Genomic DNA, 24,425 nt, shown 5'->3' with positions numbered 1-24,425 from the left:
GACAGGCTGATTAAATGCTTCATAGATTATTCATGCTATTTTTGGCATCATCTGCTGATCTTGCAAACTAAGGGAGTATTGTAGAAAAAGTATTTCTATACATTTGCCTTTTCTGTCTGGATAATTGGTTGTCCAGAGTCTGAAGCTGACATGACTATAAAGGTGTTTTGAATTTCCTCCCTTGTGTACAATGAAGGTCTTTGTCTTAAGACAGATTTTTTTTCCAAGTCTTCCATATTTGTTTGACAGTTATTTTCTGGTCCAGGTTCATCTGTGTCATTCCAGTTTCATCTTTCTGTCTCTATTACCAAGTTAAAAGTTGGCTGGCAGTTCATGATGTGAGTGGGACTCTGAAGTTTGATGACAAAATTACTGGATGAATTCTAGTAATGCAGCTTGGGCAAAGAATATGCAGTGCAGCGTTACCACCCACAGGATTTGCAAAGGGATCACCTACAGAAGGCGAGGGGTTGGGCAGAGAAGGGAGAATGAACAGATAGAGGTGCAGGAGCCCTCAGCCCCCCCAAAGGAGTGTCGTGTCTCCTGCTCAAAGCCTGTGTGGATCTGCAGCAGCTGAACCTGGATTTGCCATGAGCAACGTGAGCTGGCTGCGGGCAGGAAGGAGGGATGCCTGACCCTTGGCGGGTAGAAGGCCACAATGTCTTTGTCATTGCACTCCTTGTGGGCAGCTTGCTCTCAGTAGGATTTCTTGCTGGCATGATCTGAGAGGATCATCTGTTGTATGTGTTGACCTTCGCTCATCACGTTCTTGAAGGGATTGCCCTACTTTAGAGAGAAAGTTACGTTTTCTGGTTTTCTACCTGTTTAGTTCAGTGTGACTTAAGGAAGCCATGTGACAATATGCTCTCACTGGGCTCCTATGTGCTAATTGATGCCCTGGTTCTACCTATTTAAGAATATTTATAAACAATACACCATCCTGCCAAGTAAAGAATGTAATACGGACCTGTGTGAAAACGCTTGTACCCTGATACTAAATCATATTCTAGAAATGTGAGGTCATGCATCAGACTTTCTTAGAAGAGGCAATGGTAAGACAGGATTGAACTCCTGCAGCTGTTTCCTATCTCTAACTCTTGCAAGCATTGTGTACAAGATGCGCTGAGGATCCAAGTGATTTATTGCCATGGATTCTGCAGGGAAAAGTGGTATGAGCCTGAAGAGTTGTACCAGACCCTGCTTCAGATGCCAGTACAGTATGAATATTTGCTGTGAAAGCCTAGACCACTGGTCCAAAAAAATTATAGTACATTTTGATCCTTATCCGGTAAGAAAAGCATTGAATTATCTAGGACTTCCTTTACCAGACTTGTTTTTATTTAGCAGGGTCTTGGGAAATATAAAGGAAAGACAAGAAGTCCCATTCATATTCATAAATGTAATTTCTTTGTCCTGTATTTTTATCTTTATTGCTTGTTTTGTATTAATTGTAAGCCAGTTAATATTGCTCTTCCTAAAACAGTTTGTGTATGTTGATATTAGAAGAATTCATAACAATATCAGAACCAGTGTTAATATCAGTCATTTCAGTGATTTCATTTGCATTCTAATCCTGTTTCGTGTTGCACCTGAAGATCTAATATTCAGGTTCTAGATGGTTGTGTAGATGGGATCTCAGGTGACAAGGATCAGAACTCTAGCAAGAGTTTTTACGTTTGCATTATCTGTGTGCTGCTGCAGCAGCCAGTTCAGTGGCAGCTCCTCAAAGGACAGGACAGAAATTCTCCTTGTGCATTAAATAGGCTTTGATAAACACAGATGAAAAAAAGACTAGCCTGAATAGAAACTACACTGGTCAATAAATGGTGCAGAACAAATAGGATCTGTGTTTAGAATTCTAGAGAGAGGGAGGGAGAGGGAGGGAGAGAGAGAGAGAGAGAGAGAGAGAGAATGCCTGTTAGGCAGACATTTAAATGCTGCTCCGGCTCAGCCGTCAGCCTCCTCCAGAAAACAGAAGTGTTGGATTAGGAACATCTTCTTTCACGTTCTCCTCTTGTTCATACACTTTATCTAAAGCTAAAGGTAGAGATAAGCACTGAAAAATATTTTTGCCATGAAAATAATGACATGTCCTGAAAAGCACAGGGCAAAAAGGCAAGCCTGAAAATATGTGAGGGGAGCAAAATCTCCACGAGGAGGGAAGAACTGTTACGCTTTGGGTGGGTCCTGTGCTGGGTGTGTTGCAGCTTCAGAGCGTAGGCATTCCGTGCTTGGGTTTGCTGAATAAGCCGTCTCTGTTATGGGGCCAGTTTTTTGTATGGCTTCAAACCACAAGTGCCAAATATATTTTGCAGGTTAATTAGAATGATTTTTTTGGTTTTGTTTCCAGAGTATCAGCAGTGCTTTCAATAAAGCACTCATTATTCCATCCCCGTCCTCTTTTCCAGACCATCTCCACTCGGCTATATGAAATCTGTAGCTTGTCTGAAGTGATGGCAGTTACCTGGCTGACTGAGAAGTGTGAGGCTGCAGTATGGCCTGATTTCCCAGAACAGAAGGTCCATGAGTGTGTGAACTTACTCTCTCTTATGCTAATAGTCTCTCTTGCTTAGCACCAGTGACACAATCAGATCAGCTCTTTGCTAAAGCTGCCTCTTACTTTTTAATCCTCTTCCCTGTGTAATCACTCTTGCTGCGCTTGCTGTAGGGGTTGGCAGTGAAGACAGCAGAAGGATCACGCAGTTTGAGCTGGCTCTGGCTAGAGGTTATGCAGTAGATGCTGTTAGCCCGTGGCGTGCTGGTGAATCTGGAGGTGGGAGCAGCTGAGCGAGTTTAGTTGTGCTCACACAAAGGACAAGACAAAATAGTTTCTATTGAGGGAGATGCATCGAGTGCCAAATTTCATCAAAGAGCAAGATTTTCTTTTTGCATGTGTTTGAATTATTGTAGACGTTCTCAGATTATCCTTGCATGTTCACCAGAAAAGTCAGGAGAGCAGATCAAAAAAGATATAGGAGTGTGGGTGTGGTGGAAGGGAGGGAAATGGAAACACGGTGAAGCAGCTGAGGGTGTTCTGGAGAATTCAGCAGAAAATGAGGGATGTTATCGAGGAGATGCTATGAAGATAGCAATCAGTAGGGGGGTGTAGGGAGGGATCAAGGAAACGATGGTGAGCAAGATAAGGAGATATAGGAAATACAGCTTTACAGCTCCTTCTCTTAAAACTAAGGTGCATGTTTCAGATTCAGGTTTTGTTTTGTGATTTGGCTATTTCTTGTTCTTAAGTAATTTTATAGAAACTTTGTCTGTTTTTTAATGTAGTAAAGTTTCTCCTCTATTGACTGAAGCAGGGCTTTGTTACTTTGTAGGGTATAAGCGTCAGAGCTTAAAAGTGTCTCCATTTTAGCAAATAAACTTCTGTTCAGATTTAAGTGCATTGTAAATTGTTGGAGAGTGGAGTTCCACCTATCACTTAGAGAATACTGATTGCCAGCTGCAGCGCTGCAATACTTGATCCTTCCAAAACACAGGTCCAAGCTAGGACCCATGTGGCATATATTAAAAGGAGAATCAGGATCTGCTTCCCGAAACAATGCTAGAAGTGGGGAGTGTACTGAGCAATCAGTTCTTTGCCAGAAAAGACAAAGGACTTCTGTGTATATTTCCTGTTTGTTTTTTTTATTTTTATTTTTTTTCTGAGCTCTGCAGCTATGCATCAGCAGCTGACCTCAATGAACCTGTTCATAAAGCAGTGTTTGTTTACCATCCGCTATGGCATTTTCTTTGTGAGAGCTGCAGTCAGGAAACTACAGGGATTTGCTGACACCGTGCCTGTATGCTGACAAGTGAAAGCTCCTCTCTCCCCAGTGAAGGCACTGACTGACCAGGAGGCTTGAAGCCAGCATTCACATCACTGAGTGTAAGGGGGTACACAGGCAGTAACAGGGGTAAGCTGTCAGGAGGGGGAGGTATCTCTCTTCCTAGAGTCATCTGCTGGCTCCCTGATGAAGAGAGGATGGGAGAATTGTCTGGTGTCCCACTCGCCAGGGCACCGTTATCTGCAGGTTTTTGTTTGCTTGTTTTTTGCTTTTCTTGTTGTTATTTTTGTTTGTTTTTTAACTTTCACAGAGAAAACGAGCAACATTTTTCTGCCCCAATTGGTCCAGTTTGTTGGCAGTTGGAAGGTCTGATGAAACCAAAGGGAGTCTGGACTCGGGGGAGTATGGGCCTGCATGTCTTGAAGTATGCCTGTGATCTGTCCTGAGTTGGCTCTTTCTCCTTGAAATATGTTACTAGATGCAAATGAATACTGTGGACTTCTATTCTATTGGTGCTACACTGCAGGTGCACCATTGCAAGGAGATTTAAAGAGAGGGGGAACTTGATTCATTAGTATGTTAACAAAGGATTGGGAAGGCCCTTTGCAAGGTGATGCTCTGAGAATATCTTGCTGTTACCACAGGTCCATGCCTCCGGAGCTCTGTGCATAGGTGTGAGGCACAATCTGCCCAAAAAAGGGTAAGGCTGATGAGATGAGAAGTAAAACTAATCAGTGCAAAAAAGACACCAAACCTGTTCAAAGAATTAAAAGCTTAAAAGCGGTTATCTTTGAGAAGATATAAATAAGAGGAAATAAGGTAGATTTATGCAAAAAGAACAGATGGCCTGTTCTTACTTACTTAAGCCAACATTTCAGGTGGAAATAAGGTCTCAGTCAGTGTAGTTGAAATGTAAGAGACAGTAAATAAAACTACGTACAACTAGTCAGTGGTACCTGCAGCTGAAGCAGAGCATAATCCAAGAAACAATTGAGCACCGGGATTCAATACCAAAGTTATCTTTTTGGAAGGAATTTAAATCCTTCCATTTCAGGGTATATATGGGTGAAAATATTTCTTGCATTGGTTACCACTTATCTGACTGCCCAAAGGTTTTCTTCCAGCTGGGGAGGGAAGGAAGAGTTCTGGTGCCACCTTCCCTTCGAGATAAGTAACCAAAGTATAGGTTTGTGAGGTTTGATCTAATACAGCATTTCTGGTGTTCCTCGAAAATGTGATGCAGAGCCTGAAAAAATACAAGAGATTCCGGCTTTCTGTATTACATTGAGGATGCAAAGAGCCACTGGTCAGAATACACCTGCTGTTCTTTTGTCCTGTCTTTAGCAAAGCATCATCTTCTTGCTGCTTTAATCTCCTTTAAAGGAATCAATGGGCTTTTCTTACCTGGGATCACTGGTAAATAAATATGCTTTTCATTTTAGGAGGAGCAACGTGCTCTAGGTGACCCTGCTTGGCAGGAGGGTTGGACTAGAGGATCTCCAGAGGTCCTTTCCAACTTCAACCATTCTGTGATTCTGTGAGCGCTCTTTCAGTCGCGCTATGTGAAGATCAGAAATGTAAAGTTTACTGAAGCGTGGGAAGATTCTGTCTTCATCAGTGTTGGAAAGATGCTCTTTGTCTCCTTTCTTCAGCTGCAGCTGCTGGCTCCCTGCCTTTCCTTTTCCTTTCCTCTTCCAAGGAGTGATTCTCTCCATTTCCTCTTTGCAGATTTTTCCCTCGATATGGTGTCTTCATTCCAATGCTAAAATAACTTGTGAATGCCTGTTTTGGAGAGGAAATAGATGATGTGAATGCTTTTTATTTATTTTGTTAAAGGACTGTGGGGAGCACAGTATGTGGAGAGGGTTCTGTATAAACTGGAAACTGGAGGAGAAAGGAAGAAAATATTTTTGTGGGAGAGAAATTGACCAAAATTTTCCTTCAGTTAAGATTAATAGTTTTTGTTTTTGTTTTTGTTTTGTTTGTGTTTTTTTTTGTTGTTGTTGTTGTTGTTTTGATTTTTCTATTGGGCTCTGAATGCTGGTTTGTATTCAGATTAAGTGGTTTCCAGGAATAGATGTGGGGAGGAAATAAGAACTCTTTGCAGCAAGGACATGGAGCGTGCATGCTGCTGAACCGTATACTGTTTGCCAATCTCTTCCCTGCCTCGTTTCTTTCTATCACCTGGAGCCTGTGGTCTCCCCGAGAGCAGAACTCGGGGCTGGGGGCTCTGTTCCTCAGTGCTGTGGGATGCACACTGCAAGCTCTTGGGGAGGCAATGGTCAGTGCAGCAGGCATGTTGCTAATCTGCACAGTGCTCTGACACCCTGTGGCCAGGCTTTTTTTCTGTTGTCAAGTTGCACGTGTGGTGGGTTTTTGTTTTTTGTTTGTTTGTTTTCCCGCTAGGAGATGTTTGTCTGAATTTCTGTACAAGAACTGGTAGTAGGGCAGAGGCTTTGTGTGTGCTTTGTTTAGCATGCTTGTTCCCCATTTTCCTCACAGGGGTCATTTTTCTTCATGGGACACAAGAAAGCTATTTTTTACTGCACCTGTAGCTGAGGAGTTCCTGAAGCTGAGTTTCTTACTTCTTCTGCTACAGCCTTTGTATAGGATGGGATGTAGAGAGCATTGCGCTAACTACATGGTCCCTTTTGAACCCTGGAAATCCTAACCATAGTAATTCCTCGCTTCTGTAGGCCATGAGAGTATCCTCTGCATTGTCTGTAGCATCCATCACCCTTCTGCCTTTTCATTAAAACTCTTTATACGGCTTTTTGGGTTTGGGGGCTGAATTGACATTCTGCAGTGTGCTTCTGATGTGCCTTCAATACAGGTAGTATGCATTGTGAGAGAAGAGGTGACAGGCTTCTACCTTTCTGTAAAGCATGAGATGTTAGATATGCACAATGTGGAGTTCCCTTGCTGGCTGCTGTGTATTTGTGCCCTCATCCTTGATAATTGGATTAGGCAGGCACATTAGTCCTGGGTCTGTGAAACCAGCCTTGGTCTGAAAGGCCCCCATCAGAGACATGCTGCATCAAACTGCCTCTGTCATGAAGCAGTAAAGAAAGTAATTAAATTATAATTCGGGGGGGGGGGGGGGGGGGGTAGGACTTAAAAGTGTACATCATGATTTAGGTGACAGCACACTCGCTGCTTGGAGAACTCATGTTTTATGGCTGCTTCACATCTCTTAGTTCTTTATATTTTCAGCGATTTAAAGCATCATGCTAGTAATCTAATTAACATTGAATTGGGTTTCCAGTACAGTAGCTTGTTTGGTTCAATAAGAACACATTTATACTAAAGGTTAATGAAAAGAATTTTGCTTTCATCAAATTCATTAAAACTAGTTCTACAGTCAACGATTGCTAATGGAAAAGGAATTAAATATTCATGTCTCTAAATTTCTCATGTCATTTCTGATTTTCCTTAATCTCTGCCTCCATGGATTGGATTCTGAAAGCATCTGCTGAAATACCAGTTTGGATATCAGTTGTAGATTTATCCCATGCAAGTAAAAAGACCTTCACACATGTACTCTTAAAGTATCTTGAGCACAATGTATCTGTTGCAGATGGGTACAAACAGTGATTATGTCTTACTCATGAATGTGATACTGGGAGCCAATCTTAAGGAGCAGTATTATGTTCTTTAAGCACTCTTTAATACAGTATAAGTTTTTATTTTCTATTGTGCATCTTTACTGGTGCTATCAAAGTAGTTTTCAGTGAACCAAGAGTACAGCAAAGTTTGGGTTATAAAGATATGAGTTGGACATGAAGATAAAACTTGAATAATGGATATTAAAGATGTTTTTAAAGATTTAACACTTTTTTTTAATATATATATAATACAGTGTTCAGAGGTATGTGCTATGAATATGTCTCAGCACTTGGAGTAAATATTGGGTTGTGGTTTCTGTGCTCTCTGATGCTGTAGGTCTCAAGGTAGCTCTGCATATCCTGTGAGCAGAGGCTTTGCCATTGCTTTATGTGAGTAGGACACGTTTCTGCAGTTCTTGCTTTGTGTGGGGGTTCTTGGTATCACAATTGAGGGGAATGCAAAAGCTCTGTTTGGGAATGCTTTTCAGATGCATAGTGATGATGTTGATATAAGAATGCAAATGTGTAGTGAGAAGAGATTGAAGTTAACTTGAAGGTATTGCATGGTTCCATGAATGGTTTCCACTGAAAGGAATAAACAAAGAAAAATGTTCTTGTAAATGTGTTCAAAATGATGAGTGTCTTGGCTCAGTCTAAAAAGTGCATATATAACATGGTACTCCAAATTTCACTACTTGTTAGTCTGTGGTCTGATTCTCACTTTTGATTGCATTTCAGTTCTTTTACATGGTTGCAGTAAGAGCAGTTGCTCACTGTACTTTCAAGCTCATTGTATTTAGCATGTCTCACCTGTGCCCTTCTTTTTTTTTTCCAAATAATTTTGTTCTTTTTCATTGTTGTTGTTTTGTGTGCAATCTCATTTTCTCCCTGCTCATGGTTCTGACTTGTGTTTTCTGCACTGTTGGTGCACTTCTGGCTCTCACTCCCTGGTACACAGCCTTTATCTCAACACAGTGCTCTTCCTCACTTTCTTCAGTTCCATCAAAATATTCTTGCAAGAGGAGGGTCTTCCTGCCTCACTTCAAGACTCATAGTCTGGGATTATTGAACTGCCTACTCCGGTATCACTTAACGATATCCTGGTCACTTTGTAAATAACCTGATGCAGCAGCATACTGCAATTCAACAGTATGGCGTATTTGTTTGCTTAGCTCTCTGGCTGATACAGTATCTATGTTTCTTTAACTGTCAGTTCATTCATGATAAAACCAACAAAAAAATCCATCCTAAGTGTGGTACTTGCTTTGTGTGCACAGAACATTCTCCCTTTCCCTTAGGAAAGCTAACTTCAGAATTCTGAATTGGGCATCCTGGTTCAAAAGTGATTCTGTAATTGGAACAGAATGGTGTTCACATGTACTGTAAATTGGAGACCTGACTTTCCAGGGGTGATACAGGCGTGAGATGGGTTGATGAGTCAATAGATGACATTTGCTGCACCCAGCAAGTGGGACAATGCTGGGCCCTATCTGCATTGAGAGATGCATGTGGATAAGGGAGATTCTGATCCTATTTGGAGTTTTGTACAGTATTTCATTGCAACTTGAGCTTTCAATACATTTTGTTCTCTGCTAATACAGTGTTTATATTGGACTCATTGGTGAGAAATTTTGAGAAAGGAAGCGTGTTCTTTCTATGTTCTGTGAGCTAAGAGAGTAGAAATGGAGGTCTCAAGAGAATGAGCATTTGGTTATAAGAAGGTCAGAATAAGTAATTTGCTGAATCCAAGGGGAAAGCTGTGTGTCTGAATAGTAATTACCATCCCTGGTCTCCAGAGCACTTCAGAGGCCTTGCAAAGGTCAAGGAAGTCATCACACAGTGGGGATAAGTGACTGGCTGGACAGTCACAAACCAAGCTGTAATGCTGGATTTTTCCAATTATATGTAGCATGACCAAAGAATCCTGAATGTGATCATGTAGTGTCCACCAGTGTGAGGTGACTGGCAGACTCAGTATTTGTGACTTCTACCAATTTAGTAATTGACATTTCTTCCTTTTGTTTTTTCAGGCATACTTCCGACAGGGCGTAGCCCTTCAGTATCTCGGACGTCATGCAGATGCACTGGCAGCATTTGCATCGGGTCTGGCTCAGGATCCCAAGAGTCTTCAGCTTCTGGTTGGCATGGTCGAGGCTGCCATGAAATCTCCCATGCGAGGTAAGCGCCAGGAAATTTTCTGAGGTGATCTGCTGCTGTGGTACTTAAAGGCAGTAGTTTCAGTCTATGGTAACTCTGCCAGCATCTTAGGGGGAGAAATCTGGAGGCCTAAAGGGAATGATTTCAGGATTTGACTTTTCTGCTGAGAAATAGAGCTCAAAGTAGGAGGAGGAAATAAAAAAAATAATATTGTGATTCAGTGGGATGGCAAGATGGTGACACCCCACTCAAGAAGCACTGGAGAGATGAATCAAACTGGCATTGTGTAAGAGTTCCAGTGAAATCCTTGCTGCTTTGTCTTTCATGCAGTAGTGGTGCAGATGGAGATGTGCATTACTGTGGCCCTGGCTTTATTGTTACAAGGAACAATTTTCCACAGTGCTCTAGTGCTTGGCCACTGGGCACAGGGAGTCCTAAATGGTCAGGGCCAGAGTTTGTCCAGACGAGTACTCTGGCAGATTTTCCACAGTATTATTGTATCTCAAAACAATGGTCCGGAAGGCAAAAGTCTGCTCTGCTATTTCATTTATATTTGGGAAGAATGTTGACATAACGTGGACATTGAGGTAGTATTAGCTGTACCTGTTTTGCCTCTTTCATAATGGTCCCCATTTCCAGGGACAAAGATTTTCCTGTCTAGAGGAAAGTAGCAGTATCCTCTTTGCTCTGTTGCTCTGTTTCTCTTGCAAGCTCTTTGTTGTTGTGTCCCAATGGTATTTCGGGGAGGGGGGGGAGGGGGATGGATGGCAACGACACATGATAATTCTCATAATTAGCAGATGCTGCTGGAGGCCCCAGGGCTTAGGGGTCAAGAAGCACTGAAATGAAAAAATATTTCCGTTAGTGTTTTTTTATCTTTTTTTCTTTTTCCCCGTGGTGTTTTTCTCTATCCTTTAATATGGATTCATCTAGAAGTTTCTATCCTATATAGCAGTTAATGTGTGAAGCTAATTTCATTCGGTACCCAAATGTACTGTGGCTGCTGCTTAGCATGCAGGTGTTGTGGTATTACTCTGTAAGCAGCCCCCAGTCTAGCTGAATGATCTCGCTGTCCTGACATACTGCAGCTTTGTATTTATATTGCTGCTCCCTACTGTGCTTCTCAGTGTTGCTGCTTTCCAGTTGTTATCCTCTCACTGAGTGGTTGACAAATTTTAGATTAGCTTTGCTTATAAAGTACTGGTTTTGAGTGTGTGTCTATGCTGTACTACTGCAATGAATATTCAGGAGCTTGGTCCCACTGAGCTAGGCACTCTGTGAACACTTCAGTAGTTGTTAGTTATCATTCTGCCCCCCTTTACAAGAGTTTGCTGCCTATGAGAGACGTAGAAGATCTGTTTGGGTATCATGGTGTAAAACCAGTCCTGTGTAATTTGATTCCATCAGGATAATTGATAATTTCAAGCTATGGGTAGACTGGTTTGAGTGGTTGCTTCCCGAATACTTGCATTCAAAGAAAGAATATGAGCAACTGGAAAGGCAAAAGGGTCTGTAAGTGTTAGTGTTGTGCAAAAAATTATTAAAAGCAGACACTGAGGGATTCAGGGAGGGTAGGTCTGCAAAATGTAGAGAAGCTGAAACTTGCTTCTATAGCAAATGAACCCCTGATGCTGCATCTTTCACCTGGCTGTGGTGACGTTTCTTCCCTCCCTGTTTGCTGTTGTGTGAGAGGAGCAATGACCTCTGCATTGGCCCTTCCATTACCATGCTAGTTCACCTTTTCTATTTGACTTTAGGATTACCAGGAACCCTTCCTTGCCTTGTGCTTTCCTCTCTCTCCCTATGCTTGTATGCATTACCTGCCTAGGATTGTAAAAACTGTTAATCAGTTTTGTTTCCTGGTGGCATGTTACAGCAATTATTTCTATTCTCTTACATCTGCATTTAATCCCAGGATCTAACTGTTTGTTGGTAAACGGCATCACACTCACACAGGGAAGGGTAGGAAATCCTCTTTTGTAGTTATTCATATACATTCTGATTGTAGAGGGGCAGAGATGATGAAAACTAGGAGCACATGGCATTCTGAGGTTGCTGTGATAATGTTGATTCAGGTGACAGCATCTAATCCAGAAATCCTGCTTGGTCGTAAATATGGAAAATGAACTCAGCGTGGTCAGGTGGAGCGCAGCAAACTCTGGAGTCCTGTTATACTGATGTCTTTACTGAGACATGCAGCCAAGATGTTTTATCAACAGCACGATAAAAGCTATTAGACACATTATCACTAGTCTGTCAAGTCCAGTGCTGTTTTTCTGCAGGTGTACCTTCAGATCCTGGCTGCTTATGAGAGCAGGTAAGGCTGCGTAGGTCGAGCAGCTTCTTTCTGATGTTTTTGTCACTTCTCTTGGCACACGTCATGTGCACAGTATGTGGACAGGCACAGATTTTTCAAACATTCAGCTGAAGTTTGTGCTAAAAGAGCAAAACCTACAGTGCTCAAATACATTGCTGGTGGCCCGTTTCCAATCTCCTATGAAACTCTACAGGTGTTTTCTGTATTTTGCCTGCCATTAAACCAGTCTTAAGATCTCAGTATAAGACTGCTCTGCATTCTTGTACTGTCTTCCAGAAGTGCTTTCTGCAATGGAAGCACCAACTTGCTTGTTGACCTGACTTGTCTCAATATGCTTGTACTAAACATTAAACTATGTGTTTGAGCCCTGAATTCCTGTAATAAATCTTTGTTTGATTTGGGTAGACTGGCCCTTAACTCATGTGTCGTTTGGTTACCAAAAATGGAGATGAGGTGTTAGGTTGGTTTATAGATGAAAATAACTTCATTTGTTGAGTAACTGCTTTCCTTTATGTATTTTAGAGTCTCTGGAGCCAACCTATCAACAGTTGCAGAAGATGAAGCTGGACAAGAGCCCCTTTGTTGTGGTGTCTGTGATTGGCCAGGAACTTCTTACAGCAGGCCATCACGGGGCCTCTGTGGTTGTCCTAGAAGCTGCCCTGAAGATTGGCACTTGCAGCCTAAAGCTGCGGGGATCAGTGTTCTCTGCACTGAGCAGTGCTTACTGGTCCCTAGGGAATACAGAGAAAAGCACCGGATACATGCAGCAGGACTTGGATGTAGCCAAGACTTTAGGTAGAGTTCTCATTTCACTCGTTTGAGTGCTAGTTTGGTGTAAATGGAACAAATTAATAGTTGTGCTAATGGTCAGCATCTCTCTATGATGCTCAGATTTGTGTGGTATTTTACAAGCTACCAAATCAAACGTAAACTTCCTTGAATGTGTGAACTATGGGCTTGTGCAGCCCTGTTTACCTATATGTGTGAAGGGACAAGCAATCAATAAGTATGCTAAGGTTTTACAGGGTCCTCTAGTTCTCAGGTGTCTTGTATTTGGGGACTAGTCTTACTTGCTGTGCTCAAAATGTTAAATGTGTGTTAAATGAAGCAGTATGTTTGTATGTGGGATTTTTTTTTTTTTTTTTTTCAATAATTGCTTAGAAAAAGGTAGTCAGTCTGAGCTTTTGAGACAGTTGCTAGGGAACAAGAAAAGAAGACGGTAGTAGATGTACTTCATGTCTGACCTGGGCTGCAGAATTGCTTTCTGGTGAAAGCTGTTATGCTCTTGTGTTAAGCCCTGGACCATTTAGTTGTTTTCACAAAGAAATTGCTAATGTCAAACAAAGAATAAACATGGAAGAATGGGAGGTTGGCAGGTGTCAGGCCAAAGAAGAAACTAACACAATTCTAAAAATAGGTTGAGGAATATTCTATAAGTTTCTGAAAGCCAGGGAGATTAGGCTGTGTATTAAATATGAGAATGAGTTTGTTCTGATCTTGGTTCTTACACTGGAACATCACTTGTACAGTGTTTTAGTCTTTCTGCTGGATGTTTCCAGCCACCCTTTTGTTATCTAATCTTTTTTTTTGTTTGCATGTGTCTCAGGTGACCAGACGGGAGAATGCCGAGCTCATGGAAATCTGGGCTCTGCATTCTTCTCCAAAGGAAATTACCGGGAGGCCCTTACTAACCACAGACATCAGCTGGTGCTTGCCATGAAACTCAAGGACAGAGAGGTAGGAAGCTTATTAAATAGACTGAACTAGGAATCATGCATGGTTTTCTAAAAGGACACAATCACGTCAAGAAGCCTTATTTGTCTGATGTGTTATTCTGAGAACTCGGAAGCTCTGTAATTTGTCTTTCCAGCCTTACATTTGCATTTTTAATGGAAATTTTATGTTCCAGTAGATACAGTATGGACGCACGGGTGACAGGATGCTTGTTTTGTACTTTTGAATGCCTCTGTCTCTATTCTCCACATGACTTTGAGCAAGTCATTCTGCCTCTGTCTAGCTGCCTGTCTGTTTTGTTCTCTGTGCGTAAGCTCCAGGTAGAGGCTGTTGCAGAGTTAGGCATTGATACAACATCTCTGCAGTTGAGTCCTGGCTATCACCAGCTCTCGTTTTCCCTGGTATGTGTGCTATCATTCTGAACTCCACAAGGGTGCATCCCGTGTTGTGCGTTTTCCAGACAAATAATGAGCTAGGTCTCTGCCCCAAACACTCACAGTCTCCGTGAAATATACTTTGTTTAAAAAGTACTGAAAAAATAATCCATGCAAGCCTTAAAACACAGTGTTGTGTAAAAGGTAGGGGTTGTTTGGACTGGATCTGATTTGTCTTAACTATATACCCTTCAGTTCTCCAAGTGTTGTGCCGGGCGCCCTGCCAGTCCAGGGAAGCATGATTCGTGGGCTGAAGAGTTTGTCTCAAGAGATTTTCACTGAAAGTTCACTGTGAGGACAGAGTCATAACTTCAGTGCAGATTACAGAAACAAAAGGATTATTTTCCTCCTCCAGTCTATTCCTCTGTACTGTGAATAGGAAAGTAGAGGACTAGTGAACTGTAGGGCAGATGAAGGTGTTGGCTAGGGGCAGCAGGGCAGGTGTGAATGTAAATGTGAGCAGTTTGGGGGAGTTACAAAAACTGGGGGAACCGTTTTCCCACTGGTGACTGTTGAAAAGAGCAACTTAAAATATTTAAGTGCTTTGCTGAAGTGTTTTTTTATGATTTAAATATCAAGTAAGCCTTGATGTGATGCATCCTTTGGTAGGTTGTGGAAGGACTGCGATAGGAGGAATCTGCTCAACATTTTCTTGATTATTTTACCAGCTGGAAAACCTTATGAATTACTCCTGATGTCCCTGTTTCTGTTCATGCAAAGCAGAGAAGCTGTTACCATTGTTTTTTATAGTTTTCTTGATTGGGAGTCCCTGTTCTTGCTAAGAGTCTAACTGTTCTTGCTAAGAGTCTAATCTGCATAGCTGTTCCTACTCTGTGGTGTTTCTCTAAGCAGCAAATGCCCTCTCCCAGTTGTGTGGAAGGCGCTGCAGAAGGAAATAACAGGAAGCTCGCTGTGCCGGCTCTTGGCAAGAACACAGCAGTCTGCGTTTACCAGAGCCCCTGAACTGGCCCAAGGAAGCAAGTGCTGATCTATTCCACTGACTTCAGGCTGCTGATCTAAACAGATCCCAATGGTCGATCTGGAAAGAACCCAGAGAATGAAGTCTAATAGTGATAGTTCTTAGTTTATGACACATCTGGGCACATAATTAACAGTTATTGACAACAAATGACTGCTTAGTTTAGAAAGAAAGCTGAGCTTCTTGGATTTCCTGTAGGATGTAACCACAGGAAATTAATTTGGCGCTTTCTTATGACATCATCTTGACCACAGAGCTTCCTCTGAACAAAAAGCTGTTTTTCTTGGCCTCCTTTGCAGGCATTTTTATAATGCAAATATTATAAAGTTGCAGTAGTGCTGATGTGAATCCCACCAGAAGGGAATTTGGTGTGCGACTGTAATGAGGTAATTGTTTTACCTCCAACTATCCAGAGGATTGGCTTAAAAGGTTAATAAATAAATAAATAAATAATAATAATAAATAAGTGCTCCTTTGTATGTGAGGCTGCAGTCCTCAGAGGGAGCATTGTGTTCTGAGCCTGCCAAAGCAAATACTCATACCCAGGACTTTTTCTGGATCGAGTAGCCCATGAACTCAGGAATAATTTGCAGAGGGTCTGGCTGTAATATTCAGGTGTCTCCTCCTCCACACAAACCTTTAGAAGAGCAACTTTGTCAGCTGGGTGGGAAATCATCCAAGCTGTTCAGGTGCTCCAGAATTTTATTTTTTTTCTACCTGGCACAGGGAGTATGTGCAGCTCCTTTAACAAGCACCATTTCATATCATTCAAAATCCATATGTGCAGATAGGTCGTCCTCTCTTGAGTCACTGTGTGGAGGAAAAGTTCAGTCTGGTTTCTGATACTTACGCACATAGAAAGAACGGAGCAAAAATAGCTGGGACTTGGCATACCTCTAGAATCTTTGAGAGACCTTGAGGTATTGAACATACATGAGTTTTTCTTCTATGCAGATGGGCAAGACTAGTTCTTAATAAGATACTGTAATGGGCATTGTGAAGTAATCATCTTCAGAGTGTCATTTCAGTGCTTTCCATTGCAATTAAGTCATGGATTTTTGACCAGCTGCAGTTGGCAGGTCAAGAAACTCAGATAAGCCAATTCTGCAAGATTCTTTTTTTTTTAATTATTTTTTTGAGAGAGAGAGAATAGCAGACATAAGAGTGTAGTTGATTCGTTGATTCAGGAAGCTAGAACTCGTAAGGGACCTTTCCATATGTTCTTTGGGTTGCTGTGGAGCTTTGCAGATGATCATTGTGGTAAGTGGGATACCATTCTAAAAGGGATGACAGCAGGAGGTGCAAGAAAAGGAAAGAAAGGTAAGCAGCACCATGTAGAAGGACATCTCTCTAATGGAGTTGAGTGCAGGAGTTGAACTCCTGAAATTATTTAAGTGCAGTTAAAGAGGAAATTGTAGCACAGCTTGGTAGTCTGACATTTGTCTGTGAAGATGAAGCAGAACAGATTTCAGCGTGGGCTGTCTTGGCCTGCTACAGTCTCTGGGATTGTACTCAAGTTGAGAATCCCAATGAGGTCTGTGCTGCTGCTCTTACCGTGGTGTCTCCTGTAGCAGCTGAAGTAAAGCTGCTGTGCATGGATCTATCCATGCTTCAGCCATGCCACTTAGCAGCATGGGTATCGCCAGACTGTTCCTTTACAGTCCCTAGGTAAAAGGCATGAAGTTTGACCATACTACTACTTGAAGATGTTAGAACTAGTTTCTGTTAGGGTATACTTGCACAAAACAAAGCTGTCGACTTGATAGAGCATCACCATAAAATGTTGTAGTCTGAGCAACCTGGAAGTTGCAGGGAGGTCACCTCTGCCTGGTAGATACCAAGACAAAAATCATTCGAGGTTAAATATACAGGACAGGGTTCACCTGTGACAACGTGGCTAAGTACTAATAAGTGAAGGTATCTCCACCCAAAGCGACCAGTATTTCAAACTGATGCTTTGTGGGGGAGAAGATCAGATGCAGTAATTATTTAAAAAACAGTAGATAAATGGTAATAAATTCCTGTGTCTTCATATAAAATGTTTTTTACGTACAGGTAGGATGGAGAATGGTTACAAAGCAAGGTTTCACTAAAAGAAATAAATTAGTATTTAGTCAGAGTTCAACTTGACACTGAACTTAAAATGCATTTCCTATGATCACCTCCCAGGAAAAATAGGTGGTGAATTTAATCTCTTAGACTGCCTGCTACCTGATCAATGCAAAACATTATTACATATCAGCAGTAATGCTACAAGTTCTTCTTACTTTAAGAACCTAAAGATGTGAGAGAAGTGATGCCCTTCAGATCATAAATAGCAGAATACAACATCCTCTTTCAGATTCAGTGGCCTGTTTCCTTAATGGTAGGCTTCGAGGTATGATGACTAAATACTTGGTCTGACCATGCAGCTGTTGGCTTTTATGCAATATTTAGGCTTGTGCGGGTATGTTTGCTTCACTGCAGTAGCAATAAGAAGGCAGGAGTTGACTTTGCTACATCACAGTAAAAGCAGTTTGTGGTATCTTACCTCTGTTGAGGTTTATAAGGTAGTCAATACATGTAAGTTATCTTGTGGTACTAATCTAGTCATTTTTAATAACAAGGGTATAGATTGTTATGCCTGTACTATATTTTTGAAGTAAATACTTTGTTTTAAAAACTGGGCAACCTGATCTTGTGTAACCCATATAATTGTGTTGATGCCACACCATGAGCTGTGATTTGAACAATGGTAGTGCAACTGATGAGCTATGCCAGGGTTAGAGGAAAGATTGGAATGAAAAAGTGAATGTGACAGCTTTTGATGCCTGTGACAGCTACTGTTCCTTGTCCCTGTTTCTATTCATCTCTAGCTACTTCTCAGGTATGCAGGCTTGTCTTGCACTACAAAATTCAGTAAGGCCATTCCTTGCTTCTGTGCAGCTGAGTTGGAGCTAACTGTGGGCTATCTCAGGATGGGATGGAGTGGCTCTTACTAATAACTGTTTTTCACCTGTGTTCATTTAAAATCATTTAATTTGGAAAACAACTACTTGAGGGAGTGTTTTGAAGCTGTGAGGACTGATAAGCAGACATTGAAAGGGAAAGGAAAGCTGTGGAGCAAGGTGCCTGTTACTGAGTGGTGGAGCCCCTTCTCAGGCTCACCAGTTGTGCCTTACAAAGGCTGCTGACACCACAGAGAATCCACAGCGTAATAGCTCCCCTCTCTCGGGCAGTCAGACGCCTTCTATTACAGCCCTGCATTTAAAAATAGCAGGGCAGTGAGGCAAAATCATAAAGCAACCATAATAAAATTAGTGCCTCTGTGAAAGTGCATTGCCAATGCTGAGCTTTTGGGAAGGACGATGTTGCCAGCAAGCCACTGGGTGCTGGCAGCTTCTGTGCGTGTGCTGGCCGGCGTGTTCAGCATTGAGCAGGGCCTTTCATTAAAGATACAACATCCCTCTTCGCTAGGTGTGGGTGAAGGAAGGAGCTGGGTTAGGAAAAGGACTGTTTGTGATCCTGAAGTTGGATGACTCAAGCCCCTTTTCTCAGTGAGCAAGGCTGCAGGAAGGGCAGGGAGCCCAGAGGGAAAGCAGAGGACAGATGTATGGACTCTGGCTGTGCCAGCTTGTCCCTGCACGGCATCAGGATGCCCAACAGCGTGCAGTTCTCATTCTTGGCCAGGTTTTGAAAGGTTCCCCCCACTTCCCCTCTAGAAGCCGCTATTTCTGGAAGGAGTAGGTGTGGAACTGGCTGGGGTTCAATGTCCTCCTTTTTGGAGGCCATTTGTTTCTATGGCTGCTGGCTGCTGCACTTGCTATATTCATTAACATGTGGCTCTGACAATCATCTGCAGCAGGTGTGTATGCTCAGAACTAGACTCAATGAGTAGCTTTTACTGTCACAAGACATATTTTTTGAACTATTGCTGTGCAGAGGAGAAGGAGGCGCTGTGCTAGGAGCCGAAGCTGCCTCCTTTGATTTGCAAGTTACACTGACTTAAAATCCATATAAGATTTTTAAGAAGACTTCCCAGGGAACTGCTGTGGAAATTCAGATGCGTTCTACTCTGTTGGAGCATTGGACAATCAGCAATGGCATGAAATTCAACAAAGGTAAATGCTGGGTGCTACAGCTGGGGGGAACACAGCTGGACACAGGCACGGGCTGGGAGACGAGTGGCTGGAGAGCAGCTCTGCAAGGAGGGTTCTGGGGGGGGCTGGTTAAGAGCAGGCTCAACATGAGCTACAGTGTGCCCTGGCATCTAAGAGGGCAAACTGCATTTGGGGTGTATTAAGCACGGCATAGCCAGCTGCTCGAAGGAGATTTAAAAAGCTCAGGAGACTCAAGAAGCCAGTAGTTAGGTGCTACACTTTATACTGCAGTGAGAGCATTGCCATGGATCTTATTGTGACTAGAGGCCTTTCCTGGCATCAGAGGATTGTTATGATGCAAGGCTGTCAGGAATAACAGGCTGCTGTGTGTGACAGGGATGTGTTAAGCCTCTGGGGGAGGAGTGTTAGTGAAATATGATGGCTGTTACAGACATAATCTGTCTGTATTCGGTTGGGAATTTGCAGATTTTGCAACTGTCTGAACATCCTTTGTGTGCAGCTCAGCTGCTGGTGGTTATTTAGGTTTGAAATTCTAGTAGCTTTTTACAGTCCTCTTTAAAGCATGTCTGAGCCAGCAGTGTAACTCAGCATAAAGCTTCCTACATTTTGTAAACTACAGCTACTTACTGTCAGACTGTGCAAGTCAAAGATCAAATTTCACTTTCTTATTGGAGATGGAGTAGGAAAGATAGATCACTTCTTTCTACTGAAATCTATAAAGTCTATAAAGCCAGGCTTTTGTGTCTCTTCCTGAAGAGAGCAAAATGTTTTCCAGGTGTCTTTCCTGTTGTGCTTTGTCTAAAGAAGCCACACCTTTACTAAATAGCAAAGCTGTATTTAATCTTCTGTTTGAAGAACCGGTGTGTGTGTGTATTATGGTACAGGATAAAAGAATATTTTTTTCACTTTCTTTGCCCATCATTTTAGAAATACTTATTTTGCTGAGTTAGGTAAGAGTACAATCTGAGTTAGAAGTGGCACAGCTGTCCTTAGGAGAGACTGTCTTCATCCTTGCCTTGAGTGCTCTGAGATTGTCATGCAAAGGCTGGGATTCTGCTTGTGCCATAAATCAATCACCTTTGCTGCTGTGAGCTGAACAGTTCCAAGCAGACATGTCAGGGTGTATGGGCTCTGCCCCATGTGTGAGCAGGTGCATCTGCCCCGGCTGAACTTCCCTCTGACTGAATGGTGTGAGAGCTTGCCTGAAATAGGGGATGTCTCCCTGGCAGACTGTCTGCACCCTTTCCTGGCCCAGGAAGTTTTCTGTGTTTGGATTGTGCTGGCAGCCACAGAGATGGCAGCCGGCAGAGATAAAATTACAACTGTTTCTGCTTCGGTTGCAAGGGTCCCTGTGCTTGCAGTTGTGCTGTAGATTTGGCTGGAAGCGTGGGTCTGTGCAACCATTCTTCTCTGGAGGAGCCATCATAGGGCTTGTCAGTGTGGAGTGAGCTCATTGGAACATGTGCAGCTGGTTAGTTGTGGGGCCAGGTTCTCCTCCTGGTTACCTTGTCAGGAGTCTGGAGTCCTTCTACAGGTATAGACATCACCAGGTTTGTACTGTTGCAGCCTGGCACTGAGGTGAAGCTGGAGCAGAGCTCGTGCCCAATAGTGAGCACAGCTTTTCCTCACCGTAGTGCCACCGCCTTCCGTCTCCAGCAGGGCTGTGAGCAGCCAGCATGTGGAGTCAGTGCCCCATCCCTGTGGAGTCAGTAAGATGCTCTGTTGTTACCCAAGTCTGTCACCACAGGTCTACCTCAAGCATGCTGAGTCACTTCACAGAATTGCTTTTCCAACAATGTCCTTGAGGTCCCGTTGCAGCTGCTTGGCCTCTGAGGAAGAAGACGTCATGCATTGCATTTTTGGAGCATCCAGGGGTCTGTCTTTTCCCTACAGGGCAGGCGCAGCTGGCGTCATGGTATGTGCCAGGCCCCAGAAAACATCCATGGCTGCTAAGGGTGCATGTGTTCAGGAAAGGCTAAGAGGAGAATATATGCTGTTCCTTACAGCTTCATCACATCTGACTGGAGTTCCAGAAGTAAGGAACAGACTGAGAAGGGCTTTGCTAATTGATGATTTATATTAACGGTTAAAGCAGGCACTGCTAATAGAAGTGTAAGAATGACGACTTTAGGGTGTGACTGCTGCTACTGTATTAGGCAGCAGTTAGCTTTTACTTCTTAAGCTTTTTTTCAGAGGAAGAGTTTGGAAACTCCATAAGAGATCCTTTTGTCAAGAAATTAGCATCTCTGTTACTGATATCTCAGAAACATCAAGAGACCACATCCCACTGCATAAGCACTATATATATGTATTGCAGAGATGGTAACTTTGCAGGAGTGTCCTCCTATTTTTATGTTAAAAAAAAAAAAAAAAGAAAAAAAGTTTCTTATCATAAAGGCCAAGTGGCAAGAAGAGGTGGTACATCTACATCCATAAACATTTTTAGTGCATGGGATTACCTCTTCACTCTTTTCTCCGCTATGCCTTCCATCTTTCTCTGGGGTCTTTTAAAGGACCTTTTGAGTCCTGAAGGTGCTTTCAAGAAATTGAAACAAGCTGTTCTTTGGCTCAACCTCTGTGAGAAACAACTTTCAAAATCCCATGACGTTTTACACAGGACTTAAAAACAACAGAGTTGTTTTTGCCAGTCTTTGCCTGGCCCACATGTTTGGCTCTGTTGTTGAGCTTACAAAGTTACAGGTGTACTCTTACCAGTCCATATAGTTCCCATATATGCTTCCACTTCAAACAGCTGGTCCTTGAGAGGCATCTGATTAACCACTGGGACTCAAAATGTGACCCGTGATGTACGTATAGGTTCCAGACTTGAAACCCTCATTTAAAAATGCAGTGCTTGCCTTTGCCTCATTGATTTCAGCCTCTTGTTGCAGCTGGTAGTCTTGCAGATTAGGAATCTGGGGTGAATTCTTGCATACCTTGGGGGAAAGCTTGCTTTCCTTGGGGAAAGCTTTCTCACTCCATATCAGAAACAGATTCTTTGCTGCAACAAAGAGACTTGAGTACCAGCTGTTGGGAAAATGCTTTCTGTATGAGTTCATCAGAAGATTCTGGGTCTTCCAGGGCACTAGTGTTGCATCAAATCTTAGACTGAAAAACCTGCCTAGGTGAGAGGGTGAGATCAGTGATGTGAGCACCATAATACTTGACCATTAAATAGCTGGATTTCTATAAGAAAGCATAAATTTGTTGCCTTTCTCTCTGTTTTTAGCAGCTCTTTAGAGGTCAGCTTGACTGTATTCAATACAGATTTGTCCAGTTCAAATGTGAGGCTGCATGTGAAAGCAGAATGAAAGGAAATCTGAACAGAGGAGGAAATTTGGGAGTGCACTGAAAGCCAGCCACATGCTTTGTTTTGTCTGGACTTGTGACTCAAAAGGGAAATGTAATACTTCCTGAGGATCTCCTTTAAATGTCCCTACTTGACCTTCACACTACATGGATTTTAGCTGAAAGAAATGCAGCCTTCTGTTTTTAATTACTTCTCACAGTATCTGCAAAACCTAGTATTCTACTGTGGCCTGTACCCTGATTATGGTACAAGAAAAGATGTGGAAACCTGGTCTAGATCCACAACTCGGGGATCAGCACTTCTTGGTTTTTCAGAAGGCCCACCTCAGCCAAAGCTTTTCCCATATTAAGTTTCCCAGTAAAATGATATACAGCTTTATGAGCAAGAGTAACATAAGGATCAGACCCTGCTCCAGAAGGACTGTGCAGAGGTGCTTTGGGAAGGACAAGGTTGGCCTGGAGGATCCTGTGCAGGAAGAGGAACATCCAGGGTCAGAGCCAGGGAGCTCAGCTGCACATCTTGTGTGTCTGAGTGATTTCATCCAAGAGTGATGGAGGTGTTAAGCCTTTGCTTGTGGTGTAGTGGGAAGAAGTAAAAAGGACTGCATTCCTTTTTCTGTGCAATACTATTAATAACTGGTGTCTGCAGCATTGCTTCTGTTCATTGATGTTCAGTTTGCTGCAGTGCCTAAACCTGCAGTTATAACAATGAAATACAGTTCTTTAAAGAGAGACTCATTGAAAACGGCAGTTTCTGTGTAAAAGACTGAAACCTTCTATAAATAAACTGGATTTGACAGGGTTATTGATTCCAGTGTGGGTTTTTGTTTTGTTTTCCAGGCAATAATTACCTGAAAGCAAAACCATTCCTTCTTTCTGTGTACAGATAATATACAGGAGGAGAATATTACCTGCTGCTTGCTCTTTGTTTTCAAAAGCATGCCATACAAAGAAAATGCTGGATGTGGTACAGACATACAAACCTCGCTTTTGAGGGAGGAGGGAAGGGTGTTGGTGAAGAATGTTGATAGAACACCTACTGTATTTGGGTGTGAATTTTGCACTAGCACACAATCACTTATCTCCAGAGCTACTTGTCGAATATTGGTGGATTCTGATCAAATAATAAAGGGGCTTAATGGAATTGGAGATAAAATGCAATTTACAGGCACTGGATCATGTTGGTAGGTCCTGAAAGTATTCATTCCCTGCTAGGCTACTGTCCTGCCTGTGTGCACAGCAGTGGCACAGTCCATAGCTGTAAAACAAACAGAATTTACATGCTTACATGCAGAAAGAGCTTAAATGCTTACATAGTGTTATATTACTATTAGTCAACCTTTGTGCATCCAACAGAGAAAAGGTTTCTGTCAGATGTCGGCTTCATATCCACGTTAGGTCAGTTCACATCCATTTCTTCCTCTTGACTAGGTACAGTCCCAGTGTCTCCTACAACATATGTTTTAGTACCTGTCTGCCTCATGACCCAAGCCTGGCTTTTCAGGAATGATGTAAACTGGAACAATAGAAACTTGTTAAGGCTTTGTGTCCCTACAGGCCAATATCAGCTGCAAACACAGGGTATATGTTCACATTCCTGTGCTTGTAAGCTCATAATATTGTTTAAACCCATCATCTGGAAAGGCTGCAGTTCAAAAAGCGGTGATGTGCTTACTAAAGACCTAGAATAGCACAAAGACCAGGTTGTTCCCAAGGTCATCAGTTGCTGACCTCTACAGCCAAACTCAACTCCTGTGAACCCCTACTCTAACAAGAGCACGAGCTTAGTATGGAGTCACAGAAAGGCCTGGGTTGGAAGGGACCTCAAGGATCACCTAGTTGTAACCATCCCGCCATGGGCAGGGTGAGGGCTGCAGTTGAGGCTTCTGTATATCACAAGTGCTTGGTCCATACTGTGCATTTCCCCACCTCAGCTGTGAAAGCTCGGTCTCTGATCGGCCCTGATTGGTGTCCGTATTTGGGGATTAGGGCTTCCATGCAGTGGGGTACC

At 42.6% G+C, this 24,425-nt stretch overlaps 1 protein-coding gene across 3 annotated transcripts in view; it reads left to right on the top strand.

The window, feature by feature from the left end:
* The window catches only part of TTC28 (tetratricopeptide repeat domain 28), a 150,960-nt gene that overhangs the window by 75,765 nt on the left and 50,770 nt on the right, over positions 1-24,425 (top strand). For all 3 annotated transcript variants that reach the window (XM_084538758.1, XM_084538757.1, XM_084538759.1), the window contains 3 exons: positions 9,415-9,562; positions 12,381-12,653; positions 13,465-13,595. In XM_084538758.1, the coding sequence (XP_084394884.1) occupies positions 9,415-9,562; positions 12,381-12,653; positions 13,465-13,595 (552 nt within the window). The remainder of the gene's footprint in view (positions 1-9,414; positions 9,563-12,380; positions 12,654-13,464; positions 13,596-24,425) is intronic.

Source organism: Aythya ferina (genome assembly GCF_964211825.1).
Source record: "Aythya ferina genome assembly, chromosome: 17".
Taxonomy (NCBI): domain Eukaryota; kingdom Metazoa; phylum Chordata; class Aves; order Anseriformes; family Anatidae; genus Aythya; species Aythya ferina.
This window is presented reverse-complemented; position numbering and strand designations above follow the sequence as displayed.